The 21015-nt window shown below is 40.3% G+C and overlaps 1 protein-coding gene across 1 annotated transcript; it reads right to left on the reverse strand.

Moving 5' to 3' along the window:
- Window positions 1-12807: 12807 nt before the first annotated feature.
- Window positions 12808-17454, reverse strand: LOC130475137 (transmembrane and coiled-coil domains protein 1-like). Its single transcript, XM_056846873.1, has 2 exons — window positions 16747-17454; window positions 12808-12912 (listed from the first exon to the last, which is right to left on the reverse strand). The coding sequence occupies exons 1-2, from the start codon at window positions 17293-17295 to the stop codon at window positions 12808-12810; spliced, it is 654 nt and encodes a 217-aa protein (XP_056702851.1). The 5' UTR covers window positions 17296-17454.
- Window positions 17455-21015: the final 3561 nt, after the last annotated feature.

Here is a 21015-nt window from a genome sequence, read left to right on the forward strand (position 1 = left end):
ATCAAGATAAAGCTTAAGAAAAACACCAAAACATTCATAGCACCAAAATACAATCTAAGCAATATTCCGGAAGAGTTTAAAGACCATGTAAGGAACAGATTTGCATTACTAAGTTCAAGTGAATGTAAACCTGAAGAACTATGGGTGGAAACTAGAGATATTATCAAGGAAGAATGTGCAAAGACTATTCCTGTAGCCAAAAGAAAAGAAAAACCTCGATGGATGTCTGAGGAAACTCTTAAAATTGCCAGAGATAGACGAGAAGCAAAAGTAGAAGGTGACAGAAATAGAATCAAAAGTCTAAGTGCAACGTTCCAGCGACTAGCACGTAGAGACAAAGAGATCTATTATAATAACCAGTGTAAAGAAATAGAAGAGAACAAAAAAAAAGGAAGAACAAGAGATCTGTTCCACAAGATCCATGAAATCAAAGGGAAATTTAAAGCACGGTTAGGCATGCTGAAAGATCAGCATGGAAATACATTAACTGAACAGGACAAAATAAAGAAAAGGTGGGAACAATACACTGAAGAACTATACAGAAGAGATGAAAGGATAAAAGATTCTTTCCAAGAAGAATCTTTTGAAGAAGAACCTACAGTTTTAGAAAGTGAAGTGAAAGCTGCATTGAGAGCAATCAGGAGAAACAAATCACCAGGAGCAGATGGGATATCAATAGAGCTATTTCAAGCCACAGAAACGGAGTCCATCAAAATATTGACAAGAATATGCCAACAGATATGGAAAACAAAACAATGGCCCACAGACTGGAAACGATCCATTTACATTCCAATTCCCAAGAAAGGAGACATCAACGATTGCAACAACTATCGGACCATTGCATTAATTTCTCACGCAAGTAAAGTGATGCTCAAAATCTTACAGCAAAGGCTGTTACCATATATGGAACGAGAAATGCCTGATGTTCAAGCTGGTTTCAGAAAAGGAAGAGGCACTAGAGATCATATTGCAAATATACACTGGTTACTGGAGCGTACGAGAGAATTTCAGAAGAAAATCAGCTTGTGTTTCATAGATTACAGCAAAGCTTTTGACTGTGTGGATCATGAAAAGCTATGGCTGGTTTTAAAGGAAATGGGTGTTCCACTACATCTGATTGTTTTGATGCGCAACCTGTACTCTGGACAAGAGGCCACAGTTAGAACAGAATATGGAGAAACGGAATGGTTTCCAATTGGCAAAGCTGTCAGACAAGGATGTATTTTATCTTCCCATCTCTTCAATCTATATGCAGAACATATAATTAGGAAAGCAGGATTAGATTTAGATGAAGGTGGAGTGAAAATTGGAGGGAGGAACATTAATAATTTGAGATATGCTGATGACACTACATTATTGGCAGAAAATAGTGAAGATTTGAAACAACTACTGCTGAAAGTTAAAAGAGAAAGTGCCAAAGCAGGACTGCAGCTGAACATCAAGAAAACAAAAGTAATGACTACAGGAGAATTACACAACTTTAAGGTTGACAATGAGGTAATTGAAATTGTTCAAGACTTTCTATTCCTTGGCTCCACCATCAACCAAAAGGGAGACTGCAGCCAAGAAATTAGAAGGAGATTGAGACTGGGAAGGGCAGCCATGAAGGAGCTAGAAAAGATTTTGAAGTGTAAGGATGTGACTCTGGCCACCAAGACTAGATTAATTCATGCCATCGTATTCCCTATTACTATATATGGGTGTGAAAGCTGGACAATGAAGAAAGCTGATAGGAAGAAAATAGATTCCTTTGAAATGTGGTGTTGGTGGAAAGTGTTGCGGATTCCGTGGACTGCCAAAAAAACAAATCAGTGGGTTATAGATCAAATCAAGCCTGAACTGACCCTAGAAGCTAAAATGACTAAACTGAGGCTGTCGTATTTTGGTCACGTCATGAGACGACAAGAGTCACTGGAAAAGACCGTCATGATAGGAAAAGTTGAGGGCAGCAGGAAAAGAGGAAGACCCAACAAGAGATGGATTGACTCAATAAAGGAAGCCACAGCCTTCAATTTGCAAGATCTGAGCAAGGCTGTCAAAGATAGGACATTTTGGAGGACTTTCATTCATAGGGTCGCCATGAGTCGGAAGCGACTTGACGGCACTTAACACACACACACAAGAGGGATTCAATCCAGAGCCATTTCCCCCAAGGACTTTGGAGCCTCCTCCCAAATAATTTGATCTTAATTAACAACCCAGATTTCCAAAACAATGAGCAATGGGCTGATTCCAGCAATTTCCAGCTATCTAAACAACTGGACAGGAAGGCTCCAGCCCTTCCTCGATCATGACAAGTACCCAACCATAGATGTAACTTCCAAATCTCCCCAAGGGAATATTTCTGGTACATTCAATGCAAAAGGAGAAAACTCCCCTCTACCATATAAAGGAAGGATTTCTTTTCAGGCTGCCTCATCTTCAAAAGATTGCATTTTTATTATTCCCACATTCCAATGCCAGTACCCCTTCCCCTCCTCATCCCAGGCAAAAAGATAAACAAGTTCCCCCCTTCAAACCCAACAACTGGTTTTGGATTTATCCTGTTAACCCAGCCTTATGGCTGGCCCCTTATCTCTCCACTCCACAGATCTGTGGATGTGCTTCCCTCCCCCACCTGGTCAGTTTCAGCTCTCTGAAACAGCTTCTTTGCCACCAAGGACAACTCCCCCTTCCTCTGCTTCTCTTCAGGACATGCTGATATATCTTCTTTTGTTTTATAGGTTTGTTCCCCCTTAGGTAGGCAGTTTTTCTAGGGAAAGGTTTTTGTGTGTTGTTTACCGCATTGCTTTTTTCATTTGGTAGTTTTCATTGCTGCTTTTTCTGTATTGCATAGATTAATTTGGTCTCTTTTGCTGCTTATACAATAAATCGCCCTTTAGAGCTCCTCATTTTTCAAAGTTAAAAAGAGAAAGTGCCAAAGCAGGACTACAGCTGAACATCAAGAAAACAAAAGTAATGACTACAGGAGAATTACACAACTTTAAGGTTGACAATGAGGAAATTGAAATTGATCAAGACTTTCTATTCCTTGGCTCCACCATCAACCAAAAGGGAGACTGCAGCCAAGAAATCAGAAGGAGATTGAGACTGGGAAGGGCAGCCATGAAGGAGCTAGAAAAGATTTTGAAATGTAAGGATGTGTCACCGGCCTCCAAGATTAGATTAATTCATGCTATCGTATTCCCTATTACTATGTATGGGTATGAAAGCTGGACATTGAAGAAAGCTGATAGGAAGAGAATCGATTCCTTTGAAATGTGGTGTTGGAGGAGAGTGTTACGGATACCATGGACTGCCAAAAAAAACCACCATTGGGTTATAGATCAAATCAAGCCTGAACTGACCCTAGAAGCTAAAATGAGGCTATCGTATTTTGGTCACATCATGAGACGACAAGAGTCACTGGAAAGGACAGTCATGCTAGGAAAAGTTGAGGGCAGCAGGAAAAGAGGAAGAGCCAACAAGAGATGGATGGACTCAATAAAGGAAGCCACAGCCTTCAATTTGCAAGATCTGAGCAAGGCTGTCAAAGATAGGACATTTTGGAGGACTTTCATTCATAGGGTCGCCATGAGTCGGAAGCGACTTGACGGCACTTAACACACACACATTTTTCAAATGTTGATCTGACTCTTGAAGGTATACATAAGCTAAGAACCCAAGTATATAAAGTGCCCAAATACACACACGTATGTTCCGGGCAAGCAGGAGGACACCTGCCTTTGTACATTATGGCTCTGACACATGTACAGGCATACCTCATTTTATTGTGTTTTTTACAGTCAGCAGACATCGAAGCAAGACCCTCCATCAGCAAAAGACACAACTCGCTGAAGGCTCATATAATGGTTAGCATTTTTTTTGCAATAAAGTATTTTTAATTAAGGTATGTAAATTTAAGACATAATGCTATTAAACACCTAATAGACTACAGTACAGTGTAAACATAACTTATGTACACTGGGAAACAAATTTTTTTTAGTGACTCGCTTTATTGGAACCAAACCCACAATATCTCCAAGGTATGCCGGTATACCAATTTGAGTAACATGGCATCATGGAAAATCTGACCATAGTCAAATAATAGGCAGTGGGCTGACAATATTTGACTGACATGCCAACCATAAAACATCAGGTTAGAACCTGCAGATCTGTTCCACTAAGCGCAGCAACTTCCATTGGCAGAATGGATCTGCGGGATCCAACCCACAGTAATGCACTGTTTTAGTGAAAATTCTTTTAGACAACCAAATTGCAGAGTGAACTGTTAGAATCCAGTTTAGTAGATGATCTAGGAACACATCTGCTACTCCCTCCCTCACAAACACCTCATGAGGCAGGTTAGGCTCAGAGTATGAAACTGGCCCAAGGTTACCCATCAAGCTTCAGGACTGGGGAGGATTTAAAACAACAAAACTTTTTACAATTATTGCTATTAGAACAATAATACAAAATTAGAAAGTAAAAAAATTAATACAAGATTGAAGAAGCCAAAAATCAGTACACAATGTGATTATATCAAGGAAAGATCACCATTATGATGATTATAACACTTTCAAAAAATTCATAAATGGTCACAAAGATATAGAAAAGAATCCATCACATATTTTCCTTTCTCCAAATTGACAAACTTGATCATTTCAACTGTCTTCCACATTTCCACTAACCAGTTCATAATTGAATGTGGGTTGGGTGTCACCAGTTCTTAGTTATTAATATTTTAGCAGCTGTTAGGAGATTGGGAACTAACAGCATGTACTTGAGATACTGTTCCTTCTAAAGGAATCAGATATTTAAATAATGGCTGCGGGGGGGGGGGGGGAATGTAAGACTATTTTCTTGATTAGATAATTTTTCCTAATACCCCTTTTCCCCAATTTCATTATATATGGGAAAGATAGACTTCTCGTCTGATATACAGATTTCTTTCCTTTCTGAGCCAACTAAAGGTAAGCCATATCAATCTGATACTCCAAATCATTCCTTTCAAACACCTGAAAAGTATGAAAATAGAAATTATCAAGTCTGTTCATACACGTTCAGTGTTGCATTGTTTTAACATAGTACACTTAAGGTGGATCTAGAGCCTACTCCATCATGATACATACATGTAACCATACAGCAATAGTGTGCGAAGCTTCTCATGAGGTTGAGCTTTGGAATTAAAGCAGAGCACATTTACCCTCCTAAGTGAAAAGCACCAGTACTTAAATACTTTCTGATGAAGGAAGCTATTCACTACATAACATGTATATTAAGAAATCAGAGATTTCAGATGAATAGACCAAGTCTGTAGGTAGTAATTAGCAGCCTACAGAAATGTTCTCAAAAGCTGTATAAATATTTTTTACTGCGACCAACCAAAATATCAGAACATAGCGTGCAAGCTGTCAAATTTCCAAGAATTTTGATCAGACAATGAGAGCATGTAGAAAATACAAAAAGGTCCTGAGGCCCGAGAGAAAGTCCTAATCTTCAGAGTCTTAAAAAGGAATACAAAAAATGTTCACACTGAACTGAATTACATCCTTGACTACCTTAAACACAAATCTTTTCCGTTTGCAATATCATCTTTACTTACTTCACTCTCAGATCCTTGGCTATCCAAATCCTCTTCCATCACTCTTCTGTTCAAATTTCAATTTTCTATTGATCGCTATACCAAGAGAGATTGGCCATTTTAACATTTTACATATTCATATGTACTGTTTTCTCCGGACTATAGGCAATAAGCAACTCTAACAAGCCCCAGGGGAATAATGACAGGAAATATTAATCACTCCACCCCCTCTCAATCAATAAGGACTATCTGCAGTACTCAGCCTCTCTTTAGCATTCTGATATTAATGTGTAGGAAGGTTATTGTTGTTGTTGTTTTACCAGAAGAGTTTCTGGCTAACTACCACCATAAAAAGCACTAAACATTTCACATATCTGTTGCCAAAGATTTACATCATACAGAAGAAATTCAGCGCAGAGTGAACTGTAGTCAAGTTTGTTTGTGGAGGACAGAACAGTCCTTTAACTTGAGTACATCAGAAAAATCATCAGTCAAGCAACCATCCACAATAGAAATATTGCCTCAAAATAGCTTTGGTTATAGCATATCTGGTGCAAGAAGATGTCCCATGCCTCAGTTCATTAGAGAAATAACCATTCCCTTCCAGGCAGCAAAAGAGTTCACCCAGCCACTTTTAATTAAGACTTGTTACCAGGCTTTTCATAATTTAAACTCACCGAGATTTTCACAGAATAGAAGTAATCAGGGAATCCCTGAGCTTTCTTCTTTCATCACAATTGAAAGAATCTTCAAATAGTGATATGCAACGTTCCTATTCTACAAAGAATTTCATGTATCTGTCTTCTTTTAAAGCAGCCACTGACTTCCACTGATAATACACAAATACTCAGGAGACTCCTTTTTTAAGCTTGTGTTTAAAACACACCACTGAATGAATATATCCAACCCAAGATATTATACCATCTGTTAAACAATGCCTAGGCCAAAAAATATGCCCTGACCTGGATGGCCCAGGCTAGCCTGAGCTCGTCAGATCTCAGAAGCTAAGCAGGGTCCGCCCTGGTTAGTATTTGGATGCGAGACCACCAAGGAATACCAGGGTTGCAGAGGAAGGCACTGGCAAACCACCTCTGTTAGTCTCTTGCCATGAAAACCCCAAAACGGGGTCACCATAAGTGGGCTGAGACTTGACGGCACTTTACACACACATGGCCAAAAAAACCCAGCCATGCTCCAAGAATGTGATTACTTTTTGTTTCATTAAACGATTCTACAAATTCAAGAAGGAATATAAAGGAGGAGGGACTGAGGAAATTTAAGACAACTTATTTTAGCCCCTGCGTACATACAGTAACAACAGAAGGGAAGATAATGGGTTAGATCCTATCATTTCATACTGTCAGCATCTATTTTGTTCCATTGGCACAAACAGCAATATAAGATGTTCAGCAAAAATGTTCCTTTCATCAGAGGAACATGGACCCATGTGCTGGGTCATTACTGACCCATGGGATTTCATCACATCACACTGTTTACTAGGCAGACTTAGTTCACAGGGTGGTTCGCCACTGCCTTCCCCAGTCATCTACACTTTACCCCCAGCAAACTGGGTACTCATTTTACCGACCTCGGAAGGATGGAAGGCTGAGCCAACCTTGAGCTGGCTACCTGAAACACACTTCTGTCAGGATCGAACTCAGGTTGTGGGCAGAGCCAGGGCTGCAGTACTGCAGCTTACCACTCTGCGCCACTCTGAAACAATATGATAGTATATTCATGGGTGTACATTCATTCAGACACTCTACAATCACTGACATCATTTTTTGTCAGAAAGGCACAACACTATAAAAACAACCAGGCGCCCAGCAACTGTCAGAGAAACAGCTGAGACAGCAAAGCTTTTCCATTACACTGCTGGGAGCAACTATCACCCAGACCTGCCATTTCTTACAGCAGAATTCCTACATGGTTAAGCAACTAGCATCTGGCAAAAGACAAGGCAATGTTCCCCACCACCACCATTGATCCACCCCATAACAGAATTTAGCAGCAGCCAGCAACAGGGCAGATGCAATAGGAAGAGTCAGCAAGTCCTCTTCCATCTGCATGCTTTGATCACCTGCTATTGCATACTTCTTTCCAAGAAATCAAGCGCAAATAGCAGCCAGCAGAGAAGAAAGATTGAAGCCACTTCCATTACCTTCTGGGGATTCGCTTATGTTTCTTGCACTGGCCCACTTCCATTTTTCCTATTTCATACATTAAACTCTGGCTTGGATGCTGCCTAGATTTCTACAGCAGCAAGGAGGGGGTCAATTTTTGTCAATTCCTCCTCCTGGAGAAGACTTCTAATTTCCTCAAGCTATTCCTGTGGTCCCTCTTCCGACAGCAGCAGCGTTACGCTCCATGAACAACAATTTACTGGTGGTCCCTCGCCCAAAGGATGTGTTGCTGTCCCCTACAAGGGCCAGGGCCTTTTCTGCTCTGGCCCCGGACTGGTGAAAGTCTTCCCAGTGACATCAGGGCCCTGTGGGACCTTAAGGAGTTCCACAGGGTGTGTAAAACGGAGCTATTCTGCCAGGCCTACAATTGAGGGCAGCTGTGAGTTATCCACTATTGCTGGTCTCCTTATCCCTCCCCCTCTCTGCCATCTGTGGGGTTGATCTGCTGTAATCCAGTCCTCACAGTGGCAACCAGGAGTTTTTAACAGCTATTTTTGTTTATTAACATGTTTTAAATTTATGTTTTCATGGGTTTATGTGTCTTTTAGATAGTATAACCTGCTCTGAGCCCAGCCTGGCCAAGAATTGAGGGCAGGCTATAAATATGAAAAAACAAATAAGATAATTTTGGAGCGGGGGTTGGGTTGCCATGGGCGGGTGAATCAGTGAGAACTGCTGCCCTTCCTTACACCCATGCAAATCTAGGCAAGATCCAACCGTGTATCTACATAACGCCTCTTTTTGGCATATTAGAGACCAATACGTTTTATTGAAAAATAAGCTTTTGTAAGCAACAGTCCAATTACACAACAACTGAAGTTCAACTGGACTTACCTACAAATGCTTTGTAGTACAGTAAGCTAAACTTTAAAAGGCCACAAGGCCTTTATTGCTGCAACAGATCAATACAGCTACTCTACCAGGATGTCTCTCAAAACTCTAATGAGCACTCATTCTTCCTGAATTGTGTGGTTCACCTCTTCCTCTTTTGGCAACCCTTCCTCTTCTTCCATCTTCCTGGCCAGGCAAGTCAGTCACATACACTGGAGATAAGTCTTCTAGTTCTCAAGACCAGTACTGGTTTCACAGGGTGTGGGCAGAAGCATGCCAAATGTCAGTGCCCTGTTTCAGTGCACACCTGATCCTTGCTCATCCCCCTGCCCTAAAAAGCCACCGTAAAGCTTGCATCTGCCCGTTGTCATGCTGGCCTGGTTTCCACGCACAGACCTCTTGTTGCTATTTTAAAGTTTCTACCTCTGTGGAGATTAATGGATGTATTTTACAGCACACCTGAGGTTTGCCTTGGATATGCCAAAAACTCCCTCTTGCAAATGGGGCTGTGGCTCAGTGGGAAAGCCTCTGCTTTGAATGCAGAAGATCCCATGTTCAATCCCTGGCATCTCCAGTTAAAAGGCCCAGGCAGTAGGTGACATGAAAGTCCAAGAACCACTGTCAGTCTGAGTAGACAATTCTGACCTTGATGGACCAATGGACTGGTTCAGTGTAAGGTAGCTTCATGTGTGTTCATCATTTGGGTGCCTTAGTAATAGCCATATTAGAATTAAAGGAAACAAGCTCTGAGACTCTGAATAGTCCCCCTCCACCCAATAGTGTCTTAGGATGTTGAGCAGGCCAAGTTCCTCACCTCCCTCATTTTCTTCCATACCTCTTTGATTCTCAGCTGCCATCAGCATTCCAAGGGCAATGTGTATGGAAGTCCACAACGAATCTTCAGGAAGGGGGAAGAGATATTCTACTGAGAAATACCCCCCTAAAAATTCCATAAACTATTAGGGAGTAGAGCAGGCTAATTCCCCCCCCCCATCTTCCTCTGCCTGTGTCCCTTAACTGACTCATTTATTCTTAACCTTTTATGACTCCTAAAATATGCTCGGCCCTCTACTTGCTGGGTTTTTATGCTTCTTTCTTTGAATTAACTTAGAAAGTCATATCCTACTGCAAACCTAGGTGGTCCCCTAATTATGAAGAAACTTCTATCCTGTGCATTACCTGATTTTGCTGCTGTAGAGACTGGCAAGAGCCAGCCACTTTATTAGATATAGCGGTAAGATGCAGGATTCATTTCTGCTGCAACACGGTATCTTATTTTTTACAGCCAAAATGTCTTTGTGGGATCAAGCACCTGCATTACAGTATAATCTCCCAGATGAGTTTTGCTGAGAGCTATTTCACAGTCTAGATAGCTTACAGATTTTAAGGTGTAGTGTCAACTAGGCCATATTGGTCTCTCTGCTAGAACGTTTCACAGCTCAGAAGCTTCTTGCAACTAACACAGTTCTTATGGCAGCAGAAACTTTTATACATATCACTATTGGTATTTCTTCAGATTTCACAGGGAGTGGCAAGTGGGAACCCCCAATGAAACCCATGCCAAGTACATACAGCATCATAAGAACATAAGAAAAGCCATGCTGGATCAGACCAAGGAGCATCAAGTCCAGCAGTCTATTCACACAGTGGCCAACCAGGTGCCTCTAGGAAGCCACTAACAAGACGAGTACAGCAGCACCATCCTGCCTGTGTTCCACCGCACCTAATATAATAGGCATGCTCATCTGATCCTGGAGAGAATAGGTACGCATCATGGCTAGTATCCATTTTAACTAGTAGCCATGAATACCCTTCTCCTCCATGAACATGTCCATCATACTCTGATTCCACGATCAGGCTACACTGTTACAGCACAGTTAAAATATAGTATATTAAGCTTTATGTTGAAATATTTACAAATGAAGTGGCTCATTAAAGTTTTAAATAGTTCTCTTTCTATACTACAATACGATGATTGGGTTTTTTTTTTTTTAACAGAGCTTGAAAGATACGTGGAGGAAGGAACTATACTATTTCATGGGATCATCCTCCAGGTCAGAAGATCCACTTATTTCGAACTCATAAGTTTTGTGGAGAGATTTTAGAATCAAGAATAGAGTGCACCTGTTTGCCTTGATGTTTCAAATTTCAGAACGTTTTGAATACAACAGATAGAAGATGAAATCTGGTCATTCCCACTGCCAAGTGCTAAGAACAAAACTCCCCCAGATAAGAGTACACTTGAGGGTGCTCACTGTTCAAATGCCATGCCTTTATTCTGCTAAAACGTTGCTTGCTCTTTCAAGCTAGTACTCTACTTATAAAAAAAACCCGGTTTCTTATACTAAACTGGACAAAGCACATCTGAATATCACAATATTAGGCTATATATTTCAAATAGGAAATATTTTAACCAAACAGTCCTGGTATTGCAAATGCAGAATACAAGATGTGCATATCAATGCATTTCCAAAGTATGAAATAGACTGGGTTTAATCTGAACATCTTGTTGCACGTGCAGAGAAGGGCCCTGCAAACTCTTCCTCCAGATGCAGTACATCCTCTGCATGCTTCATCCCACACAGTTCAAGGGTCCTCCAACCCTAAGATGTGACTCCTCAGGAGGTGGAGGGGGCTGGTGCAAGGCAGCAGGAAAGTTCCATTTGGTGTCCTGAATCGTGCACACCAAATCAATAATGCCTTGTATTAAGGCTAAGAAAACTGAACAACCCAAGTATTAAGAACTATAAAATTATTCCACTGTTACTTTCATAATGTGTTTATATTAAGCTTTTAAAAGGTAGGATGGATGGTGCACTGGCATTTTAGTTAATTCTTATAACCTCAAATTTAAAAATATTGTTTAGTCCCTGAAGTCTTGGGGCATTCAGGAACAGCACAGTTTAAGTAAAAGAGGGAAGTGCTTAAGGCACAATAAATAAGCTGGTGTTACTAAAGGGGGGAGCTATTAGAACAGCCAAGAAACGTTAGAATTGCACAAAATCGGTGGTAACCCTTCAAAGTGCAATTGTGTTTAAAAATAAATCAGAGTCCTTGTATCCTTTTTTAAAAATTCTGGGAATTGAGGAGGATTAATCATTGCGTCACAAGGTCTTCCACACAGGACTGTGGTGCTCTTATTCCAGGTAATGCCACTTCAGCGTTTACAAAGCTCTCTTATCGACCTCAATTTTTACCCTTATTCTGAAGTGGTGTAGGCCAACCCCCATCTTCTCAAGGGCTCTTTGCCCAAACTGGTCAACAGCCAGTAGGCAGCACAAGAAACCCCTCACATTTGTTAGAGAGGACTACCTGGGAAAATGTTGGGAGGGAGTTGTTCCTTTCATTACAAGTTGCTAGGAGACAGCAGGGAGAGGTTGTGTGTAGGCTTTCTGGGTGTGTGTGCTTGGCCTCTGCAGGAAACAGGAAGCTAGACTTGAGGGAACTTTGGTTTCATTGAGAAGGAATCCTCTTATTCCTTTTGAGCTATATAGAATTAATCACTGTTTGTGCAGGTCTCACCTAACTGCAAATGATTTACTCACTACTGCTTTGTATTCAAGTGATCACTCAAATAGTGATGAGACATGTTGATTTCAGTATCCATGTTACCTTCCAACCATGGTGAGTAAAACTGTTCTACAAAGTAGAAATTTATCTCAGTTTAGGGCACTGGATGACCTGCTGAATGAAGAACCATATGCACAAACAGGTCCTGCTCACATGAGACTTAATGCTGATCCAACAACTATGAAGGCAGTTATGGAACCATTTTAAAGACCTAGATTAAGTCCCCCCTTTCCCAACCCTAACAGCTGATCAGCTTTTTTTCAAATTATTACATGCACACATGCTTTTTTTCCTATCAGGCAAATGAATTTAGTGATTGATTTATCAGTGGTTTGCATCCAAATGATACTATGGTTTGCAAAAGGAGGTATAAGGACTCTTCTTGCTCATTAATCTGTTAGAAGACACTATTAGAAAACCTATACTGCTGTGGTTTGTTCGCAACACTAAAACACAATTTCTTAAAACTACCACAAAACAGAAATATTCCATTATAAATACAATAAGTTTCTGGTGTGTATTTATGACAAAATACTACATGGCTCTATGTTATACTATGGTTAGTTCAATTTCCCTCTGTTGTACCACACTACCTTGATATAATTATGTCAACTTCCAATAAAAAGAATTCCAACTGTTTTTTTCTATTGATTTTTTATTTCAAGACTGACACTTGAGGCTGTGTAGAAAGCACTTAAGATTATCTTCATTCCAAAACTCAGTTATCAGCTTGCAACTAGAAGCACTTACTTCCAAACAATGCACCTGCAAAAGAGAAAGCATTTTTTCATACTGGTGCAAAGGTTCTAATGAAAGTATTGATGTGTTCATGTACCAAATTTTAATGAGTTGCATTTTGAGGCAGAGGAAGGAATAAATACAAGTTTAGCAAGTAGGCTTTCTTCTCTCTGTGTGTGTGGGTGTATACACATCTCATACATACGCACACCCACATTGAGTCTTGGGGCAATTTTGTGGCAGGTAATAAACACAATGAATACCTCATCTGGCCAAAGCACACAAAGGAGAAAACCAGTGTAACTATTATACTGTTTACAATTTGAAATGTTGGACAATAGTGGGCTACAGTTAGAGATTTAAAATTCTGGACACTCTAAAGCCATGAGGAAAAGCTGTTTTCAGAAATATATTTGAGAGATGATATGTGCTTCATGAAATCTAAACTTGTTTAGTATCATACTTTGATTTATAACTAGGTCAACATACAAAATTTCACTATTTGGCTTGTTTTTTTAATTTAGAAACATAACTGTGGTTGTCTTCAAGAAGCAAAACTGTGGTTAAACCCAATATTGAGAGAGTTGCAAACTGCTATCCACTCTGCTACTTTAGCATGTTTGGTTTTTGCCATCAAAGAGGAAAAAAATTAAAGCTGAAATAGAAAACAACTTCTGTAGTAAACTAAAGTACTATTTGAACAGGAATAGTTTCATACATTCAATAGGATTAGAAGCCCATGTGAATAAAATAAAATAAAATAAAATTTATACCACTGAAAAGACTGAGTTCTTGAACAGTTCATTATCATATACATTACAGAATATTAATTATGGACAAAATTAATCCCTTTTAGACAATGAACACATCTTTTGAAGTGTGTTGTATATGTCTACTGCATACAAAGGCATTATCTGATGCCATGCCCTTGTCCAGCTGAAGTATCTATTCTGGTCAGCAGAACTACTTCTACCTAGTGACCGAAGATACAACCTGTACAGTAGAAAGTGAACTGCCCTTGGTAACCCAAGGAATGTTCCTTAATGCTCTGAGGAAATAGGAGACTTTGGGAAAGAGGGATAACTGAGAGGAAAGCTAGCACTGTTCCCTCCTTCATTGCATTCCATTTCTGAGATCTCTTCTTCAATTCCAATCATACAGCCAATTTCCCATTTTGTTCTAAAGCATTAGATTTTATAACATGGTATTTTCATTCTTAGAAAACAACTGCTTCCACGTTTCTAGAGCCATAAATTTACAGACTAATAATAACCACCTCTTAAGAATTTTTGATATATATAGCAAATAGGTACAGTAATCTTTTTCATTTCACTTCCATATTAAGCCTGTTATTTTTCTATTGGTGCCTCAAACAGTCCAGGATTTGCCCGATACTGGCATTTCCTGGGAACAATTTAAAATGACCTCATATAAGGGGGCCAGGAAGACGGGTACAAATGTAACCAGCTGATTTTATTTTTCTCCAGCCAGCTAATCTTGCCATGTCTACAGATAAACAGATAATATTGCTAGAGTCCTTTCTAGTCAAGTTTAGACAGATACAAGTACAATGATGCATTGAAACACTTTATGAAAAAGCAATACAGTACTTCATTTCTATATAACGCACACAGGAATTTTACAGGAATTAAACAGCAGTTATTCTTATTAGTATTTAAAACCTACATAAAAGGTGATGTATAATAGTCACGGCAGGAATAGTAGTAACTACTGCACACTCTCTTTTACTGAGTAAGTGTCTAGCATCCTTTTTTCTGCTCAGGTGAACAGAAGCACTCTGCTCCAAAACCATACACACATCCTGTAATAAACAATCCAAAGGATGCAGCAGGTACCTACATCTTGATCTTCCAACAGCAAGTTTAAAATCACAGTGGGTCATGTATGAACTATATACTACAGTAAGTAACATCCAGCAATAGCTTCAGCACTAAGCTAAAGATAAAATAGCCAGTCAAGTGCACCCACTGTAAACAGAGCACTGGGCACATGGTGTGCCCTTGGAAGTGCCTACTCAAGAGAATCCAGAAATAAAAGGAAAACATGATTAGTAAAGAGTAGAGGGGGAGGGAAGCACTGTCCTACACCAAAAATTCAGTGAAATGACCGAATGCTGAGCATTCAAAGAAGACATTGTGATATCCCCTAACACAAAGTCAGATTATTATTCTGCTAGATAAATACATTTTGACTATAATACTACTACAGTATTTACAGTACAGTTGTGGCATTTTAAACCTAATAGAGTGTTTAAAATTAAATGTGCCATTAAACAATCAAGTAACATCCATGAAACTCCTCACAATATATAGCACAATCTCTCTTTTTTGTTTTGGCCTACAGGGCGCAATTAGAAGAGGGATATCTAATTTCAGATGTACTAAACAGAACCAATCTCTAAGCCTCTGTAATGGAGGCTCTATCCCTCCTTCCATAAATTCTCCATCGATTGACAGTAATTGAAGGGAACCTATACCAATGGTAGAAACGAGCTATCACAGTAGGTGGGAATTCCTTTCATTCATTTAAAAATAAATCTAAGTTCTTTCTGACCAAACAGTACCTGAGGCAGATATGCCGTCCCACTTCCCTTCCACTCGGTTTTTCATGGCTTCCCACCGTTACTCTGACTTAGCACCTTCTCCACAATCAGGCAACCTGACTGGGTTTCTCCATACCAACGAAAGCTGTCACCTGCACTGCTGGAACCAAATTCCATGTCATTTCAGGCAACACCCACCACTTTGGACATGTAATCAACCGTGAAAGATGGCCTTCCCCAGACTACTTTGACACCCTGGTATCACGGGCAAAGGGCAGTTGCCAATGACTCTATGTCAGTGGTTGCTTTTCCATCACCAGTGGAGCTCATCTGCCAGGGCCAGCAAAAGAGTATCTGCTGCATGTCTTCCTAAGGTCATGGTACTATGAGCTGTTGCCTTATAGCAACAAATTCTAATCAGGGCACTTAACTTTTATATATAATAAAATTAACCAATTGTTTCCTACCATTCCTTTAAGGAGCACAAGATGTACATTTCTCAGCCTAAACTACTTGTCACAAGTCCTTTGAGATAGTTATCTTGAACAAGTTACCCAGTGGGTGACCTGCCCAAGTCCACTATGGAGGAGTGTGCATTCCTACAAGATATATATGGTGCCTTCAAGGCAAGAAACAAACAGTCTGCCTAAGATGAGAATTTTGTGTTAAAGACTGGAATTCCAAAGTGTACATAGTGACCACTTTCAAAATACACCAAAGTCCTAAGGAACGGAACTGAGGAAGGCTACAAGGCAGACTGGGTATTTCTCTCCCTTGATGTGAGCAATGCCTTGAATCAAAGTTTTTCCAAGAACAAGCACTACACTATCAGGAACACACAATGCTTCATCACCAAAATAATTCTCACTAAAGATATTAACCTGAACAGTTGAACCTGCGTAGTATAGAGGAACTGCTGGTTACCTTATACCAGGCCCGTATAATTTCTTTTACTGATATGCTGGAATTATTGGCAGGGGGAAGATATCAGGATGGGGGTGGGGTTTTTGGCTTAACAGTTTACTTGGACTGGAGTTTCAAGTGGCAAGCAACCGTCTAATATAAAAATGCAAGTTAACACCTACAAGTTAATATCCTCAACTAGGTAAAAATCAGACAATGTTTACTGCCATCCCTTATCAGCATTACAGTAATGTGTTCGATGTAGTTACCTCACTCAGATGCAGGACTCTCAACAAAAAGGTTTAAGCTTTGTCTCCTATTTTACTAGACAGATTTTTTAAAAAGTCATTTTAGCATCCAACAAGACCACATATTTCATAATAAACAGAACTCACCTGGTCTGCCGATGCAACCTCTTCACCAGCTACATAAACAGGAGATGCCATCTCTAGCACAGGTAAGTTAATAGGAGCATCAGTAGTCGATGAGGATCTGGGTCGGCCTGAATGAATGTCCTGGGCAGACTTCCTGTTGATCTGAGGGCTTCCCTTTGGAAGATCTGACTTGCCCCGCTTGCTATGCAAACTTGTTCCTCTCTTCATTTTAGGTGGCACTCTGATTTGTTGAAGAACTCTGTTTAGAGCTGTAGGGTGGGTAGACACACCATCAATTTCAGCACATGTGCTTTGGCTTTCCAATTCCATTTCAGGCTCCATATTAACCTGAGCTTGCTGCACATCGTGTGGAGACACTGAGGACCTCCTGCGCTGGTGTTGGAAGAGGTGCTTCAAACCTTGACCGATCACATTAATATTCTCCAAGGCATTGTGGGTAATTTTAGACAACTTTTGCTCTGACTCATGCTGCCTTTTGGCCTCTTGATCTTGAGACTTGCCTCCAAGGTCGGGGTCATCATAAAATTGTTCACCACCAGAAGGCTCCATCAGATGACACCCAAAAAAGTTTGTCTGACAAGTCAAACACAGACGCCCTGTGTCTTTATATATAGATATTTGCTAAAAATGGCAAGATTGTCAGCCAATAAAGTGTGCAATTGCTTCAAGAATGAATATACATGCAGCTGTGCCACGGCGGTCTCATGCTTATCTAATGTTAAACAAAAAAACCCAATTATACTTCATGCACAATCAGGTCAAGATAATCCAGTGTGAGAAAACATGCAGTTACTTTATTCTTCCCTAAACAAGTCAAGCAGTCTCTCAGCATTGAGATTTAAGTGCATTTCTGTTGTGGGCAGTACACAAAGCATAATAGCTTGCTTTGGTCATTAAGAAATATTCCTAGCTAAAAAGGGAAAATGATAAGTGTTCAAAAAATGGACTGTAAATTTAAACTGAGCATTATTCTGAATAAATCGTATCTCTTCACTAAATGAGCTGCCGTGCCAAACAACAAAGCATAGCTGGTGAAATACGAAGTGTAAATTAAGTTCTAAATAAGCACTGTAGCTCATGTCAGCCTGACATAACAGTCTCTCCATGGCATTCCAGAAACAGCAATGCACACAGAGGTGTGTACTCCCAAGGAAACATTACTGACGACATGGTCGTGAAATGCAAAGTATCTTCCCTCAAGCAATGTCAGAGTTCCTAAGCAACAGGGTTACCAAAGGCAGTTTTAGCCAGGATTCAGAAGTTTCTAAAAGGCTTTTTTAGACTTTAGCAGCACACATGGACTAATTCAGACACTTAAGATCAGACATAGCAAGCACACCACTTCAGATAGAAGCAGGCAAGCAACTACAGCTGTGTCAAGCAGCAACTGTCAAACAGGAGTGTAGGTGGGGAGTAAACAAGGACATTCTTGAATGCTAGGAGAACATTAACTGAGAATATTAAGCACAGGAAGATTTGTATTTGTTCCAGTTAAATGAGATCACATGCATAAATAATATCATCTGGGGTTTGGGGGGGAGATATAAGCCAGGTCACATGAATAAAGCTCTCATTCTTGGCCAGAAGCAGCAGGAGGTAAGAAAAAGTTTGTGAACATTAGACATGTTCATATTAGTAGATCTTTTCCCAGAGCTCAATAAGAGCCTTATGGTTATCAAGGTACCCAAAGGATTATGCATATTACATCTACATTGAAGACCAAACCCTTCAGCCAGAATGCCCACGCTGAAGGAAACAAAAGTACATGTCATACATACTAGGTATTTTTTACTTTAAAAAAAGATAAAGAAATATCACCAGAGTTACAAGGATTCAATTAAGGTACAGGCAGAGTATCCCTTATCCAGACATCCCCTATCCAAACTGATCCGAAAACTGAACCCTCTGAACCGGCATGCAGGCTGATTTGTGCTGCCTGCTGTCAATGCTTCCTCTCACCTAAAAATAAATAAATACAGTGTACACTGCATAGTAGGTGGAGACTGAAAGCGTGCCGTTGTTAGTTTGTTGTTGCTCTTGTTTAACAGATTACAGGTGTTCTGGTGAGACAGTTACACCTTTGCTTTCTGATGGTCTAATGTACACAAAATTATTAAAAATATTGTTTAAAATTAAATTCAGGCTATGTGTATAAAGGGTAAATAAAACATAAATGAATTTGGGTCCCATCCCCAAGATATCTCATTAATATACATGCAAAAATTCCAAAAAATTCCAATATACGGAAAGATCCAAAATATGGACCGCTTCTGGTCCCAGGCAGTCCGGATAAGGGATACTCAACCTGTACTATTACTACTCATATTGGGCACATAGTGCAACACAGTGACAAGCACGGAGAAACACAAAACAGCCAAGAATTGTGATCGTAACATCTTGCCTGCTCAATTAGCAGAACCTGATTTATGTTGCCATTAGTTTGTCTAATGAAACTATGCCTTTACTGTTGGCACAGACATTATTGCTTTCTTTTTTTTAGAAGTAAGGAAGTGGAATGGAGATTTTGTTCCATTGTTACACCAATAATGGTGTACACCTATGATCTCTGCAATATATAGGAACATTATTCCATTTATAAGCAGGAATATGTTTCTGTGATAAAGCAGCCCCATGTAGAGCTTTTATACTAGCAAACCTTAATCACAAGCAGCTCTCACGTTACAGTAACATAAACGTATAGCAGCATAAGGTAAGTGCCCTTTATCTTGACATGGTCAAAGGGAGTCATGTAATGCACACTAAAACAAATTATTTTGGTAATTGCACTCTGCTTTTCTCACTAATGGGGATGCAAAGGGATTTCTAACATAGACATGATAGAGGTCTATAAAATTATGCATGGTTTGGAGACAGGGGACAGGGAGAGGTTTTTCTCCCTCTCCCATAATACTAGAACACAGGGTCATCTGCTGAAGCTGGAGGGTGAGAGATTCAAAATATATATAAGGAAGTATTTCTTCACACAACGCCTAGTTAAATTGTGGAACTCCCTGCTCCAAAATGTGGTGATGGCTGCCATCTTGGAAGGCTATAAGAGGGGAGTGGACATGTTCATGGAGGAAAGGGGTATTCATGGCTACTAGTTAAAATGGATACTAGTCATGATGCATACCTATTCTCTCCAGGATCAGAGGAGCATGCCTATTATCTTAGGTGCTGTGGAACACAGGGATGATGGTGCTACTGCAGTTGTCTTGTTTGGGGGCTTCCTAGAGGCACCTGGTTGGCCACTGTGTGAACCGACTGCTGGACTTGATGGGCCTTGGTCTGATCCAGCAGGGCTTTTCTTATGTTTGTGCCTCTTCCACTTTATCTTCACAACCAAAACCCTTGTGATAGTTGAAGCTGAGAGAGTGGCTATCCCAAGGGTCAAGGTCAGCCCGCCAGTTTCTAACAGCATAGAGAGGATTCAGGCCTCCAATCATAGTCTGACACGATAACCACTATCTCACACTGGGTCTCAATCCCAGAATCAGAACCTTAATTCCATTATTTAGCTAGATTGAAGCAAGTTCTTTCAATGGGTGAAAAGGAATTTCCTACAGAATGCTAAACCCAAGACCAAATATATATATATTATGAATGGGATATACAGAATCCCATGTATAAGCAAAAAAAGCTGTTCTGCATACACATGGACAACATTTCCTCTTCCACCTGCATCCTTTCACACTACACCAAGTTCCCTTCCAGAGATTTCTCCAAACTTTTTTGGGAACATGAGGAGCTACAGTAGGAAATAGGGGGTTGGACCCAGACCAATGTTTCTGCAGATGAAAGCAGTATCCCTCCTGCAGTCCAAAAAGTCCCCCATATCCTGTCTTGAGGGGGAAAGGGGACCTCCTGGAACAGGATTTCAGGGGCTTTTTGGGCTGCCACACAAGATAGAGAGGCAAGAAAGTCTAGCTCTGCGGGCAGAAATCCCTGCACCCGCAGAAACCTCTAGTCTGGACCCAAGCCAGGGCCAAAGGCCACAGTACATATACAGCTGCACATACTGCCCTTTGTATGGAGATTCCAGTTCTGACTTTAAGGAATACTTCAGCACGGTCTGGTAGCATCTAAAAAAGGTATATGCCCAAATACTGTTATGAAGCCACCCCTTCTTGGAAAATATCTGGATACAAAGTCTAACTAGAGATGATCCCAAGATTACGAATACAATATACTGGGTGACCTTCCAGCAAATACATTTGTGGCCAAGTCAAAGGGACAATTGAAACCCAATTCACCACATTCTTGCTAGTG

This window comes from Euleptes europaea, chromosome 1 (assembly GCF_029931775.1).
Source record: "Euleptes europaea isolate rEulEur1 chromosome 1, rEulEur1.hap1, whole genome shotgun sequence".
Lineage (NCBI taxonomy): Eukaryota > Metazoa > Chordata > Lepidosauria > Squamata > Sphaerodactylidae > Euleptes > Euleptes europaea.